General features: G+C 37.8%; 1 protein-coding gene across 2 annotated transcripts in view; it reads right to left on the reverse strand.

Moving 5' to 3' along the window:
* SPATA17 (spermatogenesis associated 17) overlaps positions 1-24,170 on the reverse strand; it is a 228,536-nt gene that overhangs the window by 168,961 nt on the left and 35,405 nt on the right. For both annotated transcript variants that reach the window (XM_010853276.1, XM_010853277.1), the window contains one exon: positions 10,730-10,780. In XM_010853276.1, the coding sequence (XP_010851578.1) occupies positions 10,730-10,780 (51 nt within the window). The remainder of the gene's footprint in view (positions 1-10,729; positions 10,781-24,170) is intronic.

The following is a 24,170-nucleotide window of genomic DNA, read 5'->3' on the forward strand; positions in this document are numbered from 1 at the left end:
GCCACCGCATGAGAAGAGTTGACTCATTGGAAAAGACTCTAATGCTGGGAGGGATTGGGGGCAGGAGGAGAAGGGGACGACAGAGGGTGAGATGGCTGGATGGCATCACCGACTTGATGGATGTGAGTTTGAGTGAACTCCGGGAGTTGGTGATGGACAGGGAGGCCTGGCATGCTGCGATTCATGGGGTCGCAAAGAGTAGGACACGACTGAGCAACTGAACTAAACTGATTTATCTCTATCTGATTTTGGAGTCATTATTCTAAACATAAATACTTCATAGTAGTATAAATATGAAAACAGGGTTATAAATAGTTTAGTAGATTGAGATGGATCCTTATATATCTGATATATATTTAACCATTTTCTGATTAAAGCCACAGAATATAAACTTTCCTTGTATTTTTCCTACTTTAGACACAAAAAGGAAACAAAAGAAAAAGGTCAATTGATGCTTTGAGTTAGATATTTGTAAACAAAAATTTTTATTACATAAAAGAACCAATAAATTTATGGTTACTTTGAAAATTGGTTATTTTAAGTTATCTTTAAGTCTAGTGTCCCTCTTATTATTACAGCTCTTACTTTCCTTAAAGTGAGGATTTCTTTCTGAACTAAAATGTGTTAGGGCACTAATTTCAAGTGAAATCATTTAAAGCAACTGCAACAATAAAGGTTCAGATGCCCCTGAACACCATTAAGAAAGTATATGTGGTTGATTCAGGACAAGGACCAGGTTTCTAGGGTAAAAGAAATTCTATCTTAAAAAATTAATTACATCTGTAGTTCTTTAAAACTAAGTTTTAGACTATCACCATTTTTCATTCCTCACAGATCTTTGAAAACAAGAGGGAAAAGTCTAATGGAACATACTTTTGAAAAGAGATCTCCAAGATACTACACATTAGCACTGCTTACAATCTGCGTGCATATGAGATTATTCTGGTTGTCCAAGGACAGACAGACAAATGAGAACTCAAGATGTATCAGATGACCCAAAGGAGGCTTTTCAAAGGTATTGCAAGGAATCAATAATGCTCAGTTTGCCTTTGCGAACTTCCAAAGTCTGTGCCAGTTATGGCTCCTCATTAGGCTGAGTTTATTGAAGACCAGTAGAGTCCAAGAGTTAATGGATAAAGAGAGAGAGCTGCAGTTGAAGAATAGCAGTCCCGATAACTATTTGGTAGGGCTTCTAAAGTTTTAACCAAGTTGGAATCCTCTTTTCCATTCATTTTTCAGGGTCCAAAACAGACATGGTGGAAGTTCAAATACAACCAAATTATAGTTTTTGGATCACAAAAATCTATGTGATCTGCATCTTGTAGTCCAAGTAGGAAAGAAAAGACAGATTCATTTTTAGTTTGCTACATCCTATATGGAAATTCATTTAAAATTGTATCAAGAATAGTATTGAATCTGGGGTTATGATGGATGTCAAATTCTGTGTTAACAATAGCAACATGTGAAGACTACAGCTCAAATATTCATTTATAAGGTGAGGTTTTTCATACTAAGCCATCCCATTTGGCCTACAAGGGGAAGCACGTGACACTGAACTGGGATGTCTCAACTTAGTTTTCTACAAATTATCACTAAATTTAGAATTCCTTGAATGGAATGTGCTACCAGTAAAAACGTTCATGAATTATCAGGGCAAGGGGTTCAGTTTACCAGAGTGAAAGTAATAAAATTTCCCTAAGAGCTTGGTCTAGGGTTCATATAATAGCTCTCATCCAGATTTTTGAAGAAAGGGGAGAAAGACTAGAAGTAAAGGCAACACTATAAGTGGCTAGATATAACAGGAATGTGGGTACCAAACCTCCTGGGTTCAATTCCTAACACTGTCACTAGCTATGTGACATTGGGCAAGACATCTTTCCAATTTCCCAACTTCCAAAGTGGAATTATGATATCCAGAGAGTTGGTCAGAAAGTGAAGAGGAACTAAAGAGTGTCTTGATGAAGCTGAAAGAGAGTGAAAAAGCTGACTTAAACTCAACGTTAAAAAAAAAAAAGAAGAAGATCCTGGCATCTAGTCCCATTCAATCAGTTCAGTTTAATTGCTCCGTCGTGTCTGACTCTTGGAGACCCTATGGACTGCAGCACGCCAGGCCTCCCTGTCCATCACCCAATCCCGGAGTTTATTCAAACTCATGTCCATTGAGTTGATGATGCCATCCAACCACCTCATCCTCTGTCGTCCCCTTCTCCTCCTATCTTCAATCATCTCCAGCATCAGGGTCTTTTCAAATGACTCAGCTCTTCACATCAGGTGGCCAAAGTACTGGAGTTGCAGCTTCAGTATCAGTCCTTCCAATGAATATTCAGGACTGATTTCCTTTTTAGGATGTACTGGTTGGATCTCCTTGCAGTCCAAGGGACTCTCAAAAGTATTCTCCAACACCACAGTTCAAAAGTATCAATTCTTTGGCGCTCAGAATTCTTTATAGTCCAACTCTCACATCCATACATGACCACTGGAAAAACCATAGCCTTGACTAAATGGACCTTGGTTGGCAAAGTAATGTCTCTGCTTTTTAATATGCTGTCTAGGCTGGTCATAACTTTCCTGCCAAGAAGTAAGCGTCCTTTAACGTCATGGCTACAGTCACCATCTGCAGTTATTTTGGAACCCCCCAAAATAAAGTCTGACACTGTTTCCACTGTTTCCCCATCTATTTGCCATGAAGTGATGGGACCAGATGCCATGATCTTAGTTTTCTGAATGTTGAGTTTTAAGCCAACTTTTTCACTCTCCCCTTTCACTTGCATCAAGAGGGTTTTTAGTTTCTCTTCACATTCTGCCATAAGGGTGGTGTCATCTGCATATCTGGGGTGGTTGATATTTCTCCCAGAAATCTTGATTCCAGCTTGTGTTTCTTCCAGCCCAGCGTTTCTCATGATGTACTCTGCATAGAAGTTAAATAAGTAGGGTGACAATATACAGCCTTGACGTACTCCTTTTCCTATTTGGAACCAGTCTGTTGTTCCATGTCCAGTTCTAACTGTTGCTTCCCGACTTGCATACAGGTTTCTCAAGAGGCAGGTCAGGTGGTCTGGTATTCCAATCTCTCTCAGAATTTTCCAGTTCATTGTGATCCTCACAGTCAAAGGCTTTGGCATAGTCAATAAAGCAGAAATAGATGTTTTTCTAGAACTCTCTTGCTTTTTCAATGATCCAGCAGATGTTGGCAATTCGATCTCTGGTTCCTCTGCCTTTTCTAAAACCAGCTTGCACATTTGGAAGTTCACGGTTCATGTATTGTTGAAGCCTGGCTTGGAGAATTTTGAGCATTACTTTACTAGCCTGTGAGATGAGTGCATTGTGCAGTAGTTTGAGCATTCTTTGGCATTGCCCTTCTTTGGTATTGGAATGAAAACTGATCTTTCCCAGTCCTGTGGCCACTGCTGAGTTTTCCAAATTTGCTGGCATACTGAATGTAGCACTTTCACAGCATCATGTTTTAGGATTTGATATAGCTCAACTGGAATTCTATCACCTCCACAAGCTTTGTTCATAGTGATGCTTTCTAAGGCCCACTTGACTTCACATTCCACAATGTCTGGCTCTAGGTAACTGATCCAACCACTGTGATTATCTGGGTCGTGAAGATCTTTTTTGTATAGTTCTTCTGTGTATTCTTGCCACCTCTTCTTAATATCTTCTGCTTCTCTTAGGTCCATACCATTTCTGCCCTTTATTGAGCCCATCTTTGCATGAAATGTCCCTTGGTATCTCTAATTTTCTTGAAGAGATCCCTAGTCTTTCTATTCTATTGTTTCTATTTCTTTGTACTGATCACTGAGGAAGGCTTTCTTATCTCTCCTTGCTATTCTTTCGAACTCTGCATTCATATGGGTATATCTTCCCTTTTCTCCTTTGCTTTTCACTTCTCTTCTTTTCACAGCTATTTGTAAGGCCTCCTCTGACAGCCATTTTGCTTTTTTGCATTTCTTTTCCATGGGGATGGTCTTGATCTCTGCCTCCTGTACAATGTCACAAACCTCCGTCCATAGTTCATCAGGTACTCTGTCTATTAGATCTAGTCCCTTAAATCTATTTCTCACTTCCACTGTATAATCATAAGGGATTTGATTTAGGTCATCCCTGAATGGTGGTTTTCCCTACTTTCTTCAATTTCAGTCTGAATTTGGCAATAAGGAGTTCATGATCTGAGCCACAGTCAGATCCCGGTCTTGTTTTTGCTGACTATATAGAGCTTCTCCATCTTTGGCTGCAAAAAATATAATCAATCTGATTTCGGTGCTGACCATCTGGTGATGTCCATGTGTAGAGTCTTCTCTTGTGTTGTTGGAAGGGTGTGTTTGCTATGACCAGTGTTGGACCATAAAGAAGGCTAAATGCCGAAGAATTGATGCTTTTGGACTGTGGTATTGGAAAAAACTCTTAAGAGTCCTTTGGACTGCAGGAGATCAAACCAATCAGTTCCTTTAGTCAATCCTAAAGGAAATCAATACTGGATATTCATTGGAAGGACTAATGCTGAAGCTGAAGCTCCAATACTTTGGCCATCTGATGTGATGAGGCAACTCATTAGAAAATAAGACCCTGATGCTGGGAAAGACTGAAGGCAGGAGGAGAAGAGGACAACAGAGATCAGATGGTTGGATGGCATCACTGACTAAATGGACATGAGTTTGAGCAGGCTCCGGGAGTTGGTGATGGACAGGGAAGCCTGGTGTGCTGCCATGTCCGTGCAAAGAGTTAGACACAACCGAGCAACTGAACAAAAGAAAAGAGAGTTGATCATTTCAGGAAATAGTTAAAAGTATTTAAAATACTTAGGTGCCTGGAGAGTGGTAACTGTTAGGCAACTGCCAAGTCTTAATGTTGCAGAGTGGTAAAGAATCCTCTTGTCAATGTGAGAGCCACAGGAGACGTGGGTTCAACCCCTGGGTCAGGAAGACCCCCTGAAAGAGGAAATGGCAACCCATTCCACTATTCTTTCCTAGAAAATTCCATGGACATGGGGCCCAGTGGGCTACAATTCATAGGGTCACAAAGAGACAGAACTAAGTGACTGAGCATACATGCACATCATTATTATTTGCCGATGGTTCTGATTTACTAAGATTTGTGAATATGTGGTATTGCAAGCTCTTTCCTCAGAGACATATAGCTCTTACTGGCAGTTGGTTTGACTAAAGTATACCCTAGTTATCTACCAGCTATATCCATTCATGCTTGGGTAGTAAGTATGAGAATCTGGAACCATTCTATTGCAGAAACAGGGGCTCAAAGACACAGTTGAGGCTGAATGGATGTATCCCTAGAAATGGAAGAATTAGCTATATGTGCCATTCCATACAATAGGCTTCCCTCTAGATGGGTTCAGCGAGTAAACAAAAGCCACAGAGAAGCAAAAAATTCTGGATGTCGCAAACTGTAAATCAAAGTACTGGAGAAAAGGAACAAGTAAAAGACCTTTAGGATGGATGAAAGAATTCCACTAAATAGCACTTTTTTTTTTAAGCTACATGTGGGTATTTTTAAGTGGAGTTTCTACACATAAAGTAATACTGCTGTTCATCTTTATATTAGTACTATTATTAGAACACTGATTCTCTGAGTCGTCTGTTTGGAGGGTCTGAGGTGACACCCTAATGCTTAAGTCAATGCTCACTAGCATCTGAAATGGAGAGTCAGTTCTATAGTCTGTAAAAAGATACACTATCACACATGTAGATGAACCAGGGAGAGAAAGAAATTGAGCAAAGGAATCAACTCAGACAGTTGCATAAGATACTAAAAGCTGTTCAAAGAGCAAGAACTGAAAAAGAATATATTGGAGGACAAATGTGAACGAGATCCACAACGGAGTAGACAAGATGCTGGAGGAAAAGCAGAACTCTAATCTGGAGTAAATTCAAATTAAAGACCAGAAAGGCAATAAAGTGGCACATGGAGAAACACGAGGAATAGGGCCCTGGGAGCTAAGATAAAAATTTACTGAGCAAGTTATTGCTGTATTAATTGACCGTCACTGGCCGAGCTGCAAATCAGTAGCAGGGGTTTTGTACAGGCACAGAGTGGGTGCTAATAGCAGGTGATATCATAGCAGACCTCCTTCAAGCCTGTAAGTCTTATAACACTTTGGCAAGGTCCCAATGCTCATGAGACCTTCCATTCACATGTGAATTACACTGACCAAATATTACCTTCCTATGTGCAGTTTACCTACACCACCCAGCCTAATCAAGCACTCAAGACAGCCTTAAAGATCTCCCAGTAAGGGCTTAAATAATTTCCAACAAGGCCACCAAGGGACTTAGACACGATTTTTTTGTCTTAAAGAGTACTTGAAGCAAACAGTTTTTGTTTTTGTTTTTACTCCTTGTTTAAAAAAACATGAGCCAATATTCATTGATTAATTCAGGCCATTTATTTAAACATCTAGTATAAGCCAGGAACTGTAGATTCAAAGACTAAGAAGATAGGATCCAGGCCCCAAGGGATGTACAGTGTGTGGGGAGTGGATACAGGCCTGTAAATTAGTAAGGATAATAAACTGTTACAGGTTCTATAACAGAAGTATGTTGATGGTAAAACAGGGACATAAAAAAAGAGAGTGATCAATTCTACATGGGTAGGGGGATCGTAAAGTCTTTAGAGAAAAGGTGACCCTTTAAAAAATAAATGCAGCAAATTGAGATATGAATTACTATGTCATTAAACAATCACATATATATAATTTATTCTTCATTATATAAAAGTGACATCTATTTAGGAATGGATAAGCCACAAATGAAAATTTTGAATTCCTTCTCTTTTCAGAAATGCTCCACTGGCCTCTCACAATTGAATATAATTTGTCATGCTTGGAGTCAATAGTCAAATACATAATTTGCAATTGACTCAGCATATGAAGCAGAGTAAGAAAAAGTTTTTTTTTTTAAATTTTCTACTAAATGATTTAGGTGCATATATAAAAATATATCTGTATGAATATTGGCCGTATATATTTTCTGTAGTTATCAGTTACTCTTAGAAATTCTTTCTCCTGTACACTTACTGTCACCCATATTTAAATTATTTAAAGGGTAGCTCTTTTTAGCAAAATTATTTGGTAGCTTATAAACTGAAAAGGCATAGTTGTAGAGATTAGAAGTAAAACGTCAGCTGCTGGTATCCAGTTAGGTTTGTAAGCTTCAGATGCGTACAACATAGAAGGTATGTGGACCACGCATTGGTCTCTTTAGCCTCTCACTCCCGCAGAGAGCAAAATTTTCAGAGCACCATCTTGCAAAGAAATCCACTTACAAATAGATGTGCCCATGTCCACTTACAAATAAGTTCAGTTCTGGCCATGTGATCACCCCATGCTAAAAATTAATCTTTGTTAGGCAGTCACACCAGCCTCTATGCAAGTGAGCCTTAGTCCTGATTCCTCGTTACCAAGTTACCAAATTAGCTCATCCAAATCTCGGAAGGAAGTCTTTGAACGTCTTTGCAGAGAAGCGTTTCTATTTCAAATTTCCCACAGTAGTATTTACACACTCCACAGAGCCTCGCAAAAATTCCTCAGTGTCTTCAGTGGATCATTTCAACCTCTAGGTAATGCTCAAGTCTTCCTTCCTTTCACTTAATGACCACTGCATTCCCACCTTTACTCTTGTCTCCTGGAATGTGTCAAAAAAAAAAAAAAAAAAATCTGGATGTAGCCAGGAGAGATTTGACTTGAAAGAATTACTGCAAGAAACTGGGGGTGAATGACTCCTGCAGGAGATGGAGGTGGACTATTGAGACACAGAGAATCTTTGGCCGTAACAATTGCAAGCATGGTGGACGTTAGGCAAAAAGAGTTTTTCTTTTATAAGAAGGTATGAACATGGCTGGGAAGAACCTGATATGGGCAAGTGGGAATGAAAGGGCAGCATAATCAGATAGCAAATCAGAGGATGCTTTACCCCAAAGCCCATTCTCACGAGGAGGAACTAAGGAGACTCCATGTGCTGACTGAAGTCAAGGGCCCTGGGAGAAGGAGAGAAGCTTACCCACAACTTGCTTAATGAACGTGTTTTTTTCCAGTTGATCAGCAGGGACAAACAGTTCAGCTAATCAGTTGTGAGGTGAAGGAGGAATTTGGGGGACTGTGTCTAGCTTTGCTATGGGTGAACAAGGGGGCATCTGTGCCTCTTATCTAAGTCATGTGGGGAAGGATTTTGTTTGTTTGTTTGTTTTTTTGCAGTAAGCTGCTTCTGAAACACAAGAGTTGGGGGACGGGGAGGGGGTCAGTAGGTGCATACAGGTTTGCTGTTTTCTAAGATCACAGGACCAAGACAGAGTTCAACATCTTCCACTGATATTAATCAAAGAAAAGGTGAGACTGGGCAATGCTATTAGGTGTAATTGAGCAGGATCCTATGGGGCCTTCATGGAAAAGAACCCCACCCCATGTCCTCCAACTGCCTCTTATTTGTAGAAAAACTCTAGCTTCCTAGGCCTTCCCTGAATTTCCAAAGAGTACATTTAATCAGAGAAGTGAGAAAATGCAGAAAGAAAGGAAAACAGTCAATCAAGAAAAATATTAATAATAATTTAGCCTTTAAACAAAGTCAAAGAACTTTAGCTCCTACTCAAGGATTATAGCTAATATTCTGAGCCATGCCCTTTGACATGGCTGTTTTGCAGATACTGAAACCCCCAACCAGGTTGAAAAAGTGAACTGTATACTGCCCACAAGCATGGAGACCCCAGACCCCAAGACCTGCTGGACCTGGAAGGTTTTCTTGACTCCCAATTACCTCACCAGTAACCAGAAGAATGTCCAGGCAGAAGAATGTTCATGAGCTGACCACCCACCCCATAACTCCTCACCCTCACACTGTCCTTAAAAACCTTTCCCTGACAGCCTTCAGGAAGTTTGGGCCTTTTAAGCACTAGCTGCCTGGACTCCTTGCTTGGTTCCTGCAGTAAACACTGCACCTTCCTTCACCGCAACCTGGTGTCCGTAGATTAGCTTCACTATCTGGGGGCAAGTGGACCCAAATTTGGTTTGGTAACACTAGGAAATACAGATTTTAGTATGATGTTAGAATAACAAAAACACTGCCTTCTGAGTGGCTTGGACTGATGTGGATTTCTTAGACATGCCTGTTGTTATTGTTGTTGAGTTGCTCAGCTGTGTCCTACTCTTTTGTGACCTCATGGACTGTAGCCTGCCAGACTCCTCTGTCCACGGGATTTCCCAGGCAAGAATACTGGAGTGGATTGTCACTTCCTTCTCCAGGGGATCTTCCTGACCCAGGGATTGAACCTGCATCTCCTGCATTTCTGGCGGATTCTTTACTACTGGGCCACCTGGGAGGTCCTAGACGTGCCTAGTCAAGGTAAAAGGAATCTTAACAATTCCAGCCAGATCTGAATTCAGTACAAAATTTGGGGCTAAATAGGAAACATGAGAATGTGTTTTTCTAGCCCTGACTCCTGTGCCTCTGTCTCCCCTGATGGCCTCTGGGAACCTTTGAGCCTTCCATCATCATTTGCTTTAGATTCTGTTATCTATTGCTTTTTACTTTTCAGACATACCTAACAAAGGTGCACAAAAAAGAAAAAAAAAAAACTAACATTATTTTAAGCTCAGAAGTTAAGCCTTTAGCAGAACTGTACAGAGAATTAGACTCTCCTAAATTCCCAGATTCAAGCATTCTTGTTAAAAGAGGAAAAATTATTTTCTTATATTACTGTATTTCTAAGAGAGGTAAATATAGCCCAGTGCACCTGGAGTTTCTCTTCTGGCTCAGGAGAAGCAACAACAACAACAAAATCTACTTTTTCCTCTTCCTTTTTTTCCCCCTTAACCTAGGGAAACACAGAGAGGTAGACAGATACTGGAGATCGCCCCTGGGCTGGGCTCCCATACAGTCACACCTGCATTAGAAAGCCCTTTCCTAAAGCAGTATATGTCATCAAAATAATGCAAATTTAACTGCCTTAGTTCAACACAGGACTTTCAGAGAGTATTTGCCTATCTTGCTTCACCCAAAATAAAATCCATTATCAGTAGAAACAAGAATTAATAGATCAATGAAAGAGAATATGAGAAGGTAAAATTAAAATTAAAACATGAGTTTTAAGGACATTAATGAAATTCACCTAAGTAATTTCCCCATTTATAACAGCTTCACAATTAAACTATTATCATACTGATACAAAAGAAATAATACTTTTGCTGTGGCTCTTCCCCAAATCTGTGCAGAAACCAAGGAAGCTTCATAATCACAAAATTCAGCTTCCTATTAGGCAAGTAACACATAAAAATGAACACAGAAATGACAGAAATAAAACGTCTAAGCTGGAAACTGACTTTATTACTGTGAAATCATATGAATAATTTCTAATTGATTTGTATTGGGCAGGAACCTTATATTCCAGAAGCATGCTCGCCTATTTATCACAATATTCTATATGACATATGGAAACTAATACATTGCTTCATTAATATTTACAGTCTTTCTCTAGTCATGGCTCACAGATATTTAACATTCTAAAACATAAGCATTGATAATTATGTGTTTTACATTTTACTCTAATTTTTAATACTGCCAAGACTATTTAGTATAACTAACTTTTTAACTATGTACTCTTTTCTCTCTTTACCATTAGCATATCAATCAAATTTACATTATTCTGGTTTGCTCATTTTATTAAAAGCGAATTCAGGGCACAATTGACTTTTCATTTGTTTAACAAGTGAAGAAATATTTACCCTGACAGCCATTGCATTGTAGAGATTCATCTTCATAGTGTAATACGCTAACTGTGAATCAAGAAAAAAAAAGATGGCATACATTTTAGTTTTACACAAAGACAGTGCAGCCTATTTTTACATATAAAACATAAGAATCTTTATACATAATACATAATAAGAGTCCTAGGCTTAGAAAAATGAAATCAAACTTCGTATTGAAGAGATAGGCTTCCTAATACATAATGCAGGCTTAACCAGAAAAATCTATGGTAGTCAAACTAGGAGCTAATGGAGATATATGATCATAAAATGCTCTCCGCTGAGTTTGATAATCAATGGTGCTCTACTGAGAATAGAATAACAAAGCAGAAATATTCACAAGTGCTGGTGACACGTAGTATTGTATGATTTATTCACTGGGGTTCTTTTAGCCAAAACTCACAGAAACATAAAAGGAATTCATATTTCAAGACGTCTGGTTTAATGAAAAATTCAAAGAAATGCTGTCTTCAGTCGAAATCGTTCAAGGATATGGATGCAGTGATGGAGCAAAATTGTGCCTTCCAACCATCTGTACAAAATGTTATGTACTTAGCTGCCTCCTGAGTAATCCTTGGGAATTTTCTTTCATTTAATATTCATTTTAACACCATAAAATCATAAATACAATGATATCATGTTATAGCAAATCCCCTGATATAATGAAGACTTCCTAAAGTCTTGGTTTCTTTCTGGTACAGACACATTTATCTATTCATATACAAATCTCTGTGACAGTAAATATTTAGCAACAGAGCTTATTTCAATGAAAATATTACTTTAAGTAAAACTTTCACATCTGTTCTTTCAATTAAAAAGATATAATTAACATAATTCATGACAGTACAATAAACATTGAAATACATATTTTTTTCCACACAAAATACAACTTCATCCATTTTTATTTAATGAAAACTGATCAGACTAATAGAACTTGAGCCTGGATAATAATTGTAAGGTTTCAGCAAAAATCAGACGTAAGTGTCTTAACCTTTCATATAGGGGTTTTCTCCCCTGCAACAAACAGGAATTCATATAAAAGGGTTTCACTGTAATTAGTATTGTTTGAATTGCCTGATCTGATCCAAAGCAAATTGTCTGTGGAGAGCAGCAGGGCTGGATTATTTATCAACAGTCTGAGCAATTAGGAAACAGTTGGCTGCAATATGTTATTTACAAATGAACACAATGATGTTCCTTCATTTTAAATTCTCTTTCTTCCTTATAGCAAGCATGGCATAATTCCTGATGTTTGAGGTGAATTTAAAATATTTACTTAAATATAGCATTTCCACGGGGCAAACATAACCATTAAATATTTTTATACAGAAGAAACACAGTGAAAGCTTTATGTTTGAAAAATGATATTATTTATCTTTTTTCATGTTCCTCTTCAGTTAGCAGCAGGGAGCTTTCAAGCCACAGCCCTGAGTTCAATTCCTAACCTTGCTCTTACCAGCTGGGTAGCTTGAACATGGTACTTGAAGTCTCCCAGTCTTGACTTCTATCCTCATAAAATGATACATCACATACTTCATGGAGTTGTGAAAAATAAAATGAGATAAAGAATTTAAGGTGCAAAGCTGATGGTCATTAGGAAAGGGATTGTCACTCTTATACATTTTGTGGCTCAAAGTATACAATTTAACTATAAGTAAAATTCCAAAGAGGCTTCCCTTGTAGCTCAGTCGGTAAAGAATCTGCCTGCAGTGCAGGAGACCCCGGTTCAATCCCTGGGTTGGGAATATCCCCTGGAGAAAGAAATGGCAACCCATTTCAGTATCCTTGCCTGGAAAAATCTCATGGACAGAGGAGCCTGGTGGGCTGTAGTCCATGGGGTCGCAAAGAGTTGGGCACAACTGAGTGACTAACACGTACTTACTTAAAATTCAAAAAGATATAAGAAGTTAAATTTTATTCTGAATGAAGAAGAGAGAAATACGTTTGAACCTAAACTTTAATTTTATATTTAAAAGGTAGAAAAGTACTTTGATTCTAAATTATCATTCTTATATGAAGCCCAGATTGATGTTACATTTATTCTCAATCGTTATCCCAGATGCTTCTGAAAATACCAGCAAAACTTGGCAGAAAACATTGCATGATTCATTTATATGAGGTACCTGGAATAGTCAAATTCACAGAGACAGACAACACAATAGTGGTTACCAGGCACTGGAGGAAGAACAGATACTGTTTACTGGGTACAGAGTTTCCCTTTGAGGTGATGGAAGAGTTTTGAGCTGGGCAGGGGTGGCGGTTGCATAACAATGCGACTGGACTTAATGTCACTAAATGATACAGTTAAAAATAGTCAAAATGATCAATTTTATGCTACATATATTTTGTCACAGTTTAAGAAAAAAACACAAAAAATAATTTTGATTATGACTTGTACATTTTCATAAGCTTGTACATTTCATAAGCATGAGATGCACTGGACACTTTCAAAGTTTTAAAAATTTCATCTTAGTCTCTATATTTCTATTCCGAGCCATGAAGTTTGTTATGCTAATATTTGCCCTTTTGGTTACATGAGTAGTTAAATGATATGTCATACCAAAGCCTATGTTCTTAATATTATTTTTCAGGTTTCTGTCTGTCCTAAAAGTTTTTTCCATTCATTCCATGAACTTGGATAAGCAAAGCATATCCTAACTGCTAAATATTAATAATATATCTAGGAACCACAGACTATAGTAATTCATTAGCAGATATTCTCAAAAGTTTCCTTACTATAAATTAATTTTATATCTTACTGTTAAGGTACCAAGTCTATTTTAAAGAGGAAAACTAAAGATCTGGGGTGAAGCTCAAGCATAAAATATGGTAATTTCAATGTCATGAAAACATTTTAGACATTCCCAAAATATTTGTTGAATAAATGAAGAAAGGGAATGAGAGAGGGAGAGGGAGAAAAAGGAGAGAAAGAGAAACAGAATTAATATGTTGCATTTACAACAGATAGAGTAGAAAGAATTCCTGGGATGAAACACAGCATTTGAACACTGAATTAACCACTTGTTCACTATACAGGCTTTGTTATGTCACCTAGCTCAATTTTTACAAGGCTTCTAAAATTTTTTCTGGAAGTTGTTTTTCTTTAAAAGCAATTTTCTGAGTGCTTAATATCCATGTGGACCTTTCAGATGGGGCTGCTATTTGATGGGAATGGATCTGTGATATTGATGGGAGCATATTTCATATTTGAGTTTCTTTTTCTATCAGGTGAATTACAGAGCGGAGCGAGGGCGAGGATAAATGAGAAACACTCTCTTACAGGTCAAGTGATATTCAAAACTCACCATATCAGGTCCAAATTTTGTTCTCCAATTCTCTCTCACCATTGTCATTTTGTAGTCGCTAAGTCGTATCTGACTCTTTGCAACCCTATGGACCGTAGCCCTCCAGGCTCCTCTGTCCTTGGGATTCTCCAGGCAAGAATACTGGAGTGGGTTGCCATGCCCTCCTCCAGGGGATCTTCCTGACTCAGGGATGGTACCCAGGTCTCCTGCACTCGCGGGCAGATTCTTTACCACTGAGCCACAGGGAAGCCTATCTCTTACCAGGCCACTCCTTTAAACCTCAATCTGATCAAATTATTATATTTTCTTCACTTCCACACTCACACTACTCCCTTTGCCTGAAACGTCTTATCATTCTTTTCTAACTGACCAAATTCTCTCTGTTTTTCTTGCACGCATTTACAGGAGAAACTACCTTTTCTCCCCCACTCCAAGAAGCAGCTGGCATTCTCTCAGCTCCAGTGGATACCTACCTGCAAAGCAGTTCAGACAAGGAGGAAGTACTCCTGAAAAAAACCACAACCACAACAAAAACCCAAAGAACAAATAAACAAACAAAAACTCACTGTTAACTCTTAAACTTATTACATTTGTCGCTCTCCCTCCGTTCTTGGAGTTGTCAATCCTCCTCAGGTACACGCTTCCTTTCCTCCTTGTCGCCTCCCTGCCCTGCTCCAATAAACCAAGCAAAAGATCTTACTCTTTACAACTCCAGCTGTTATCTTGAGACTTTTCAAATCCATGTATCCACAACACACTCAAATACTTGTTCTCACAACTGCCCCGTCTTTCTCAGTCCCAATGCTGTCCACTTACTTTCACAGCCATGTTCCAGACCCTGGGAACTAGACATGGTCTGCCTCGTAAGTCTTAAACTCAGCAAATTCTCCTCCTTAAATCCCTGATGCCTTAATTTCTAATAAAGGTTTTTCCACCTAGTTTAGATAGACCTAGGACAGGTATTTCCTCTTCCTCAGTTTCAAGTTTCTTTTTCACATATTTTTATATACAATGGCTGTATTGATGTTTTGCTACATGAACATACCATAAACTAACCAATCTTTTCTGTTACTGTTAAGGCTTTAGGTTGGAGGCCAAGCAAATCTGAGTTTCAAATGCTCGATCATTTTCAAGAACAGAAAGTAATACATATTTACAATAAATTTAAGTGATATGTTGTGTGTGTGTGTGTGTGTGTGTGTATGCTCTGCTGTGTCCGACTCTTTTGTGACCCCATGGGCTGTAGCCCACAAGGCTCCTTTGTCCATGGGATTTCCCAGCCAAGAATACTGGAGTGGGTTGCCATTTCCTCCTCCAGGCGATCTTCCCGACTCAGGGATCAAACCCACATCTTCTGCGTCTCCAGCACTGGCAGGCTGGTTCTTTACCACTGATTATCCGAGAAGCCTAAATTTGAATGATGCATCTACATAAACCTGACCAGATCAACTGGCTTTATTTGCTAGGCCAGGCAATACAGAGGAACTATTTGCAGTAAAGTGATGACACTGGAAATTTTAGAAGCCATGCACATATGGATAACAGATCTGGGGAGCCTGTGCCTTTGTTATTTTCCACATCAGTGCCATCCTCATTTTATAATTTTGAGTATGATCATTAAAATGATTTATTATCAAATAATCATGAGTATTTTGTGCATATGCTTTTCCTTGTTCACTGACCACTGATAGCAATATGGTCATTATCAACAGCTGATTATTAAAATAACCTTTCTTCTTCCACCACACACACAAAATTAAAAGCCAATTATATTGCTTCTCAAAGTTAATATATCTTTAAAAGCAAGTAAACTAAACTTATATTCATATAATTATAATGAAAATGTTAGTAAAGTTTTAAATTAATATTAGGAAGTCAGAGTCTTAAGTTATCCAGTCTTTGATATTTAAAATGCCAGATCCTGAGGGGGAAAAAATAGATTATGTTTCAGTTTTCTGCTCTAACATTAAGAGAGATAAATGTTGCCTTAATGTACAACTGACTGGAAAGCCCTACAAACAGATTTGTAAAATGAGTTAGGCTATATATGGTACATTCATTCATCTAATGAAAAGAAATAAAAATATCTGTACAAGCAACCATGTCAATCTCACCAGTTTTAAAAATAATGACCAAAATTTTATGCATTTTTACTATTAAAAAACAAACCTGCTGGTATTTATCATGACATCACATAATGAGAGTTGATAGTAGATGATATCCTTTGTTCCATTTAAAGCTAACAGAATTTTTCTATTTTTACTTTTCTAAATATTAATCAAATACAAAAACTTTGTAAGAAGAACAGTAAAATGATAAGTATATACGTATTGGGAGCCTTTTTGGCAATAACATTATTTGAAGGATAATCTATTTTTTAATGAGAGTTATTTTTATAAATTAAATGGTTCTATCATAGGCTAGTAATATTACTTTAACAAAAAGTTTTAATCAAGTTCTGTTAATATGGTGGCCATATATGTTATTTACTGAATGAGCTCAATTTAAAAACATAACATTGAGCTGTTTAGATCTATAGTTTTATATATATATACACATATATTTATCTCATGATAATGTATATAGAATTAATCATCTATATTAGGGTAGCTGCTTTCAGAGTGTATACTTGATATTAAACACAATATAAACTATGTCATGGTAAAACATGGGCTTCCCAGGTGGCACTAGTGGTAAAGAACCCGCCTGCCAATGCAGGAGACATAAGAGATGCGGGTTTGATCCCTGGGTCAGGAAGATCCCCTGGAGGAGGACACGGCAACCTACTCCATTATTCTTGCCCAAGAATCCCATGGACAGAGGAGCCTGGAGGGCTACGGTCTACGGAGGCGCAAACAGTTGGACACAACCGAAGCAACTTAGTATGAATGGTAAAAGGAAATTGAAAAGGATAACAAGATGTATACAGTTGTCCTGTATAGGTTATATTGGCGAATTCACTCCAATAACACTCAAAGTGCTAGTTTTCCAAAGGAGACAGATGATATATTTCAACATTATTCTGGTATATCATCTACAGAAATGACTGTATTTATCTCACCATTTATGAAACAAAACAAGGAGTGCTAAGGACAGGCTACTTAGAACATTATACAGTTGAAAACAAGAAGGGGACCGAAACAGTAGGACCAGTCGAGTACCCAATGGGAAGAGCAGGCTGCAGTGAAACCGCAGCAGGAATCCAGCAGGCCTGAGCACACACACCGGGTGACCGAAATCCACTGTTAATGGAAAAGAAGAGTCAGAGCACATCCTTATTAACAGGGAAGATTTTCAAGGTTATGAATCAATAGTCCTCAGTTCTTCAGATGGATAAATTTGGGTTATGTTGCCAGATACAGCATTATAAAAGTCAGCAGGAAGACATGAAATGGAGGTTGAAAATTTAAACAAAAATAGCTGTCATCCAGGAAGGAAAAAGGAATCAAATCACAAAGGAAAATTGGAATGGTTCTGTTATCTCTGGTCAGTGAGGGAATGATAGTGGAGAATGCATAACACTTCAGGACTGGATAAGTCAGCTGGTGTTGCTTTGAAAATTATTTAAAAGCTGGATGGAAATATTTTGGTATAGTAGAATTTTAAGGGAGAATTTTAAGGTTCTGTCTAAAAATACAGAACCCATCTAAAATAGAGATCCTAGGATTTCTGACTTTCCACAATTTACTTTCCGTTTGACCTTTGCCACATGTGAGACTGTTGATAACTCCAAGATTTCTAACAGTTTTCTCCTTTGGTTCCTGTGATATTGTGTCTCTGCTTTTCTGTTTATTATCTACCTATAATTCCCTTCCTCTACCTAAATCCTACTAATGCATTCCATAAGCCTCAATTCTTGGCCTTCTGCTCTACTGTTCAGATACTTTTCCATCAGGTAGAAAATCCTGCCATCTTATGCTGATGGCTCTAAAACCTTTATCTCTAGTTCTGCTTCTTCAGCTAAAAGTTCTCTTTAATAAGCATTTGTTCAGTGCTAATTATAATGTGCCAGCGACTCTGCTGAGAGATAGCAAAGTCGCCTTACAAGATACCACCACATGGAGGTGTCCTAACATCATCACAGACTCAAAATCTCAGAATTTCATTTTGTAAAAGCTTCACTGAATGTCCAACTCAGAATGTTTTCTTATCAACGTCCATGCTTTTGTTGTCATTACAACCATTAATCAGCTTTGCTGAGAAAAAAAAAAAGAATGCAGCTATCTCAGTAGCTTATAAAACAAAATGCTTATTTCTCACTCACATTACCTGTGGGCTAAGCTTCCCTGTGGCTATGGTCCACAACATATGGCTTAGCCCAAAACCAACGCGATGGGGAGGAATCATTCCTTTACAAGGAAGGGGGTAGGGAAGAATTTTTGGCACATATGAATACTATCCACCTGCTGTGTTGGCCATAGTGAGGTCTCCAACTTATGGCCCTATGAGTAATTAATTCATCCAGTTAGCAAAAGATTCTGCAGACTTTCTATGTAGCATTTACTGTGATCATTTGAGATATAATAACTAGAACAGTCATTGCCTCTCAGGAGGTCGCAGTCAAATGAGAGATGTCAGTAAACAAACGGATCACAGTGACAGAAATACCTACAGGAGCAAAGCATGAGGAAGGCACACCTCCTACCATTCCACGCTCAACCTCAGGAGATCAGGGAATGGCAATCTTTAAGTAAAGTCTTGAGGCATGAGTAGGCATTCAGACCAATGGGAAGCAGGTCACAGTGAAGAAGGGCATCCAGGCAAAGTAAATAGCATTTGCAAGAAGCCTGTAGGACACAGCATATCTTAGCAACGGCAAATGGTTTATTTACAATGTTGTCTTAGTTTTCGGTGTGCAGCAGGGTGCATCAGGTATGCATACCCATATATCCACTCTTTGTTTAGATTGTTTTTCCCATAAACAGGTCATTAGAGAGTATTGAGTAGAGTTCTCTGTGCTATACAGTAGGTTCTTATTAGTTATCTCTTTTGTATATAGTAGTGAATAGAGTATATTTATCCAGGTGTAGCAAGAAGTAAGGGTAGATAAGAAGGGATCATGAGACAATGAAAATCCACCATGTCATGTCAAAGAGTGTGAATTTTACACTGTGTGCTATGGTGAGGATTGTAGGCATGCGAGTAAAATTACACTTGATTCCTAGTTTAGGTCAGAATCAAGAGACTTTTCTGAGGGACGATGCCAAGTAGTTGATGACTGAAAGGAGATAGAAGATGGGGAAAAGAGTGTGACGAGGAGTCGAGAATGAGTTTGGATTTCTGGCTGAATGGTTGTGCCATTTACTTGAATAAAGGTCTACAGAAGGAGGAACAGTTTTGGAGTGCCTCGGGGACCTTTAGAAAAAGATTTTTAGAAGGTAGGTAGCATATGGATATACAGGGATCAGAAACTGGGGACCTTAGTCCCATCTTCTAAACTCCTTGAGTCTCCATGTCTTCATCTATAAGAAGACTGAACACCTGCATTTTCTACTTGACAGACCATTACTGAAAATATGAAGCAATGAGTGTAAAACATGTTTTTAAACAAGAAAGGCCCTTAAAAGTGTAGGAAATTATTTGATAAAAGTCACATTTAGCTCCTTACCAATGTTCTGCTAGTCCTCAACCTCTCTCCAGCCACCTGTATCAACATCCTCACCACTTCCTGTTACACCACGCACATTCCCAGTTTCAAACCTTCATTCACGTGGTTCCTAATTGAAATATCCTTGCCTCTCCCCAACCTATAGTTTCCTGATCCCCAGAGGTTCAGCATAAATCTCACCACTTTGACCTTCAGAGATCACATTAACTTCCCACCTGAGTACTTATTATCTGCCTGTGTGTGTTTGGTGGGGGAGTACCTTTTAAATTGACTTGCCTTTTTAATTAATTTTCTGTATTTAATAGATAATATATTCACATTGTTTAAAATTCAAAACCTACCAAAGGGTTTACAGTAAAAAGTCTATTCTTATGCTTAGTCCTCTAGTACTCGGTTCTCTTCTCCTCCAGGCAATTAATATCATTTTCCTGTGATCCTTCCTCAGAAAAGCAAATTAAAATCAGTGGCTTTCAGATCCTGCCCTGCTGGCTCAGATGACAACAGAGGCCACCAGGTAAGAGACTAACCAGTTCTGTTTTCAGTTTCCAAAACAGCTGTACTGATTGCACCTGTTTTTAGCACACGGGGATTAAAAAGTTTGCTAAATTTTAGGTAAGGGGGAGTTCTATTACAAAAGTTTTAAAATCACTAATTATACCATTCATTTTACAACCTAATATATACTATATGGCATTATTATTATTATTGTACGCAGCTGTCAGGCAAAAAAAAATTATGCAGAATAAATTTGGAAATGATGGTTTAAAGATAGCTGCTATAGGACTATATGTGTGACAATGTATACTAATGTGCGTGACAGGATAATTAACATAGATTCAAACACTATCCTTAATTCACGCTCCACTCCCCACTCACGAGAGTAGCAGTTCCTTTTACGCATTTTTGCTTCAGTCAGTTTATATGTGAATGTCCATCCCCAGCTTTGCTCCCCTAAAACCTGAGCTCTGAGAAATCATACTGAGGGGATGGGGGATACTAACGGGAGAAACATGGGCAGAAAAAGAGAAATAATGAAGAAAATATTCCACATGCCTGGGAAAGAGTGGGGCATTAACTTTTTGTAATAATACAACATTTGGCATTCCTTTTGCTCCTGAAAAAGTGAAAGAAATTGTTAGTCGTTCGGTCATGTCTGACTCTGCGACCCCATGGACTGTAGCCAGACAGGCTCCTCTGTCCATGGGATTATCCCGGCAAGAACCCTGGAGTGGGGTGCCTGCCATTCCCTTCTCCAGGAGATCTTCCTGATCCAGGGATCAAACCTGGGTCTTCAGCACGGCAGGCAGATTCTTTACCATCTGAGCAACCAGGGAAGTCTGGGATGTGGCTAAAACTCTAGGGATAAATTTGGTGGCATCTGGGGAGAAAATGGGATTCTGAACACCAGGGAAGATACCAGCTCTGGCAAAAATTCCCTTTCCCTTTATGTGGCGGAACTGTCATGGAGTCCTTGAAGGATGAATCCTGGGACTGAACACACGAGCTTGGACAATAGGTATCTTATGAATGAAGATTGGATAAAGGTGAGGATTTCTGCTCTGATGGCACTACTTAAGTCTCACAGGACCTCTGTATAAACCTGAGAAGGGAAATCGCCAATAATGATTGAGACTGAACTGCCTACCTCTCCATGTAAGGGTTTCGGAAACAAATCAAATTGGGTTTGAACTTTTCTCCACTTATCTCTAACAATGTATCCTTGGGGAAGTAGCCATCTCTGGGCCTAAAACTATAACATGGTGATAATATTCACAGGACTGGCATAGACTTTAGTTGGTATTATTGTTGTTGTTTAATTGCTAAGTCATGTCTAACTCTTGGGACCCCATGGACTGCAGCATGCCAGGCGCCTCTTCTATGGGATTTTCTAGGCAAGAATACTGGAGTGGCTTGCCATTTCCTTTCCCGGGGATCTTTCTGATGCAGGGATTGAACCCATGTCTCCTGCTTGGCAGGAAGATTCTTTACCACTGAGCCACCTGAGGAGCTTAGTTGGTATACACGTTGAGTATATAAAATGCTTAGTACAATATTTCACTCTCACTAGTCAGCCAGTAAATGGCAGCTATTTTAATCTCATTTAGTAATTATATGCCAAGATCGGACTATGTTATTTACTGAGATCTTTACGTTCTTTATGCCATGCACACAATGGCAAAAACAGGTAAATAAGTAAAACAGATGTGTTCAAAAACACCGTACAGATTAACAGATTTAAAAACCATCAAGAACCAATTTAACTGAGGAAAATCTCCATTTCTTTTCAAGAACCCAAAGATAATTAGATCCAAATCTGGAGAATAACTTGGTGATCATGCTGAGTGACATTCTCTGTGATCCAGTCAAGACCCTAAAGTAACAAAACAAATTTTTTTGGGTGGCTCATTACTTGAACTTTTAAAGATTTAAATTTTTTTTAGCAACTCCAATATCATTAGAACAAATATAGATTCCAAAGTTGAATATTTTGACAACAGTCACTTAAATGTATACATGTTCATATGCTTGATTAAAAGGAGATGTCAATCATTCATAACCATCTGGATGGTGACTTGTGAGTAGAAATAGCAGCATGAAAGTTAAGTTGGTAATGTTCATTGAATGCCATATGCATAAGTATACTCTACAGTCTTGTCTACACAAAGACATAGATCTCATGATGAATAATAATAAATAATGAGGTTAAAGATGCTCATTATTCCATAGAAAACAACTTAATTTTTGATCATTCTGTTTAAGTAATCTGACTCTATTAAAAATTGACTTGCAGGAGCTCCGACTCACCAAATCTGGGAAAATTTGAGCAGAAAACCAATTAGTGATAATTTATTATAATCCATTAAACAAAATAGGAACTCATGGGTTAAAACTGTTATAAACGAATGAATGAATAAAGAGGAAAAAGGCTCTTTCTTGTACGAAAATGCTAACAAGAAAATGTAGAGGAAATGACAAGGTTAAGAAAATCACTATTTGACAAACATAATTCTTCCTCTAGTAAGAATCATAATGACATGGTAAATCTAGAATAAAAAATTTTGGTGACAAAGAAGATATATACCCAGTCTTAAAACACTGCCTCATAAGACAAAAATAGCAAGTCTAAAAGTGTGAGATACCACCTTAAATTATCAAATTTAGCATCAACTGCCATGAGACAAACTGACATCATATGGTTCCTAATGTGATGTACTGACATGTATTGTAATATAAAATGTATAATCTCACTATAACAATGAAGAAACATAAACCAAAACAGGAATAATATAAAAATAATTATTTTATACTCTTCAAGAATAAAGGTCATGAAAAGCATAGATAGATCAAACACATCAAAGGTAACTATGGAGAAACAACAACTAAATACAATGGGAAACACTGGTTTATACCCTGGAAAAGATGTGTTTGCTATAAGTTAAATCATTGGGACAATCAGTGAAATATGAATAGAATCCAAAGAACAGACAATTGACTTGTATAGACGTCAGTTTTCTGATTCTGATCATTTTAATATGGTTATGTAGAAAATTTCCACTGACGAATTGAGAGGTATGGGGCACTTTCTATAACTTTGTCTAAATGATTCAGAATAGCAGTGGAAAAAACTCCAAAAATACATATAGAGAGGTAAAAGAAAATTATATAGTGCATTTGTTCACTTGAATATAAGAATACAGGAGAATTAAGAATAATTCTTAGGACATAATAGGAGAAATTAAGGATATAGGAGAAATTAAGAATAGAGGAAAATTCCTTGTCCTAGTAGCCTTAAAATGATGTAAGAGATTAGTGTTCTAGACAAGAAAACCCATGCTAACAATTCATTAAATTAATGAAATATCCTTTGTTCGTTGCAGACACGTAAGTGAGCTATTCAGCCAGGTAAATTAAAAGAATAAAATTTCCCTTGGTATTAGTGGATTCTTAAAATCTGAAGTGACATATATTAATTAACTGGGAACATATAGTATTAAACAGGAACTTAACAGAATCATGATATTTAGAGAATCTATCACTAAAATAGGTTCCCCAGTAGGGACATCAGATCTACTCTATAAAAACATCACAGTGATTTTAAACCTAGTTGTGAGAGAGATCCAATACTTGTAAAAATTTGTGCCAGCACCTTAAAAAAAATACTTTATTTCATTAAATCTAAAGTATTAGGCTCTTCTCTAAACAGTTCCTTTATTTTATTACCATGTTTTACAATTTTCTCACCAAAGGTGAATACATTATTTTTTTAACTTTTAATTGGAGGATAATTGCTTTACAAGATTTTTAGTTTCTGCCATACATCAACATGGATCAGCCATAGGTATACATATGCCTGGCGTGCTGCAGTTCATGGGGTCACAAAGAGATGGACATGACTCAGTGGCTGAACAATAACAATACATATAGTCCCTTGCTCTTATTATTTAGTTGTCTACTTATTTTTTCTTTTTGCCCTCTATATCTTTTAACTTCATTTAAATGCCTCTAA

Source organism: Bison bison, unplaced genomic scaffold (assembly GCF_000754665.1).
Source record: "Bison bison bison isolate TAMUID 2011002044 unplaced genomic scaffold, Bison_UMD1.0 scf7180017864325, whole genome shotgun sequence".
NCBI classification, from domain to species: domain Eukaryota; kingdom Metazoa; phylum Chordata; class Mammalia; order Artiodactyla; family Bovidae; genus Bison; species Bison bison.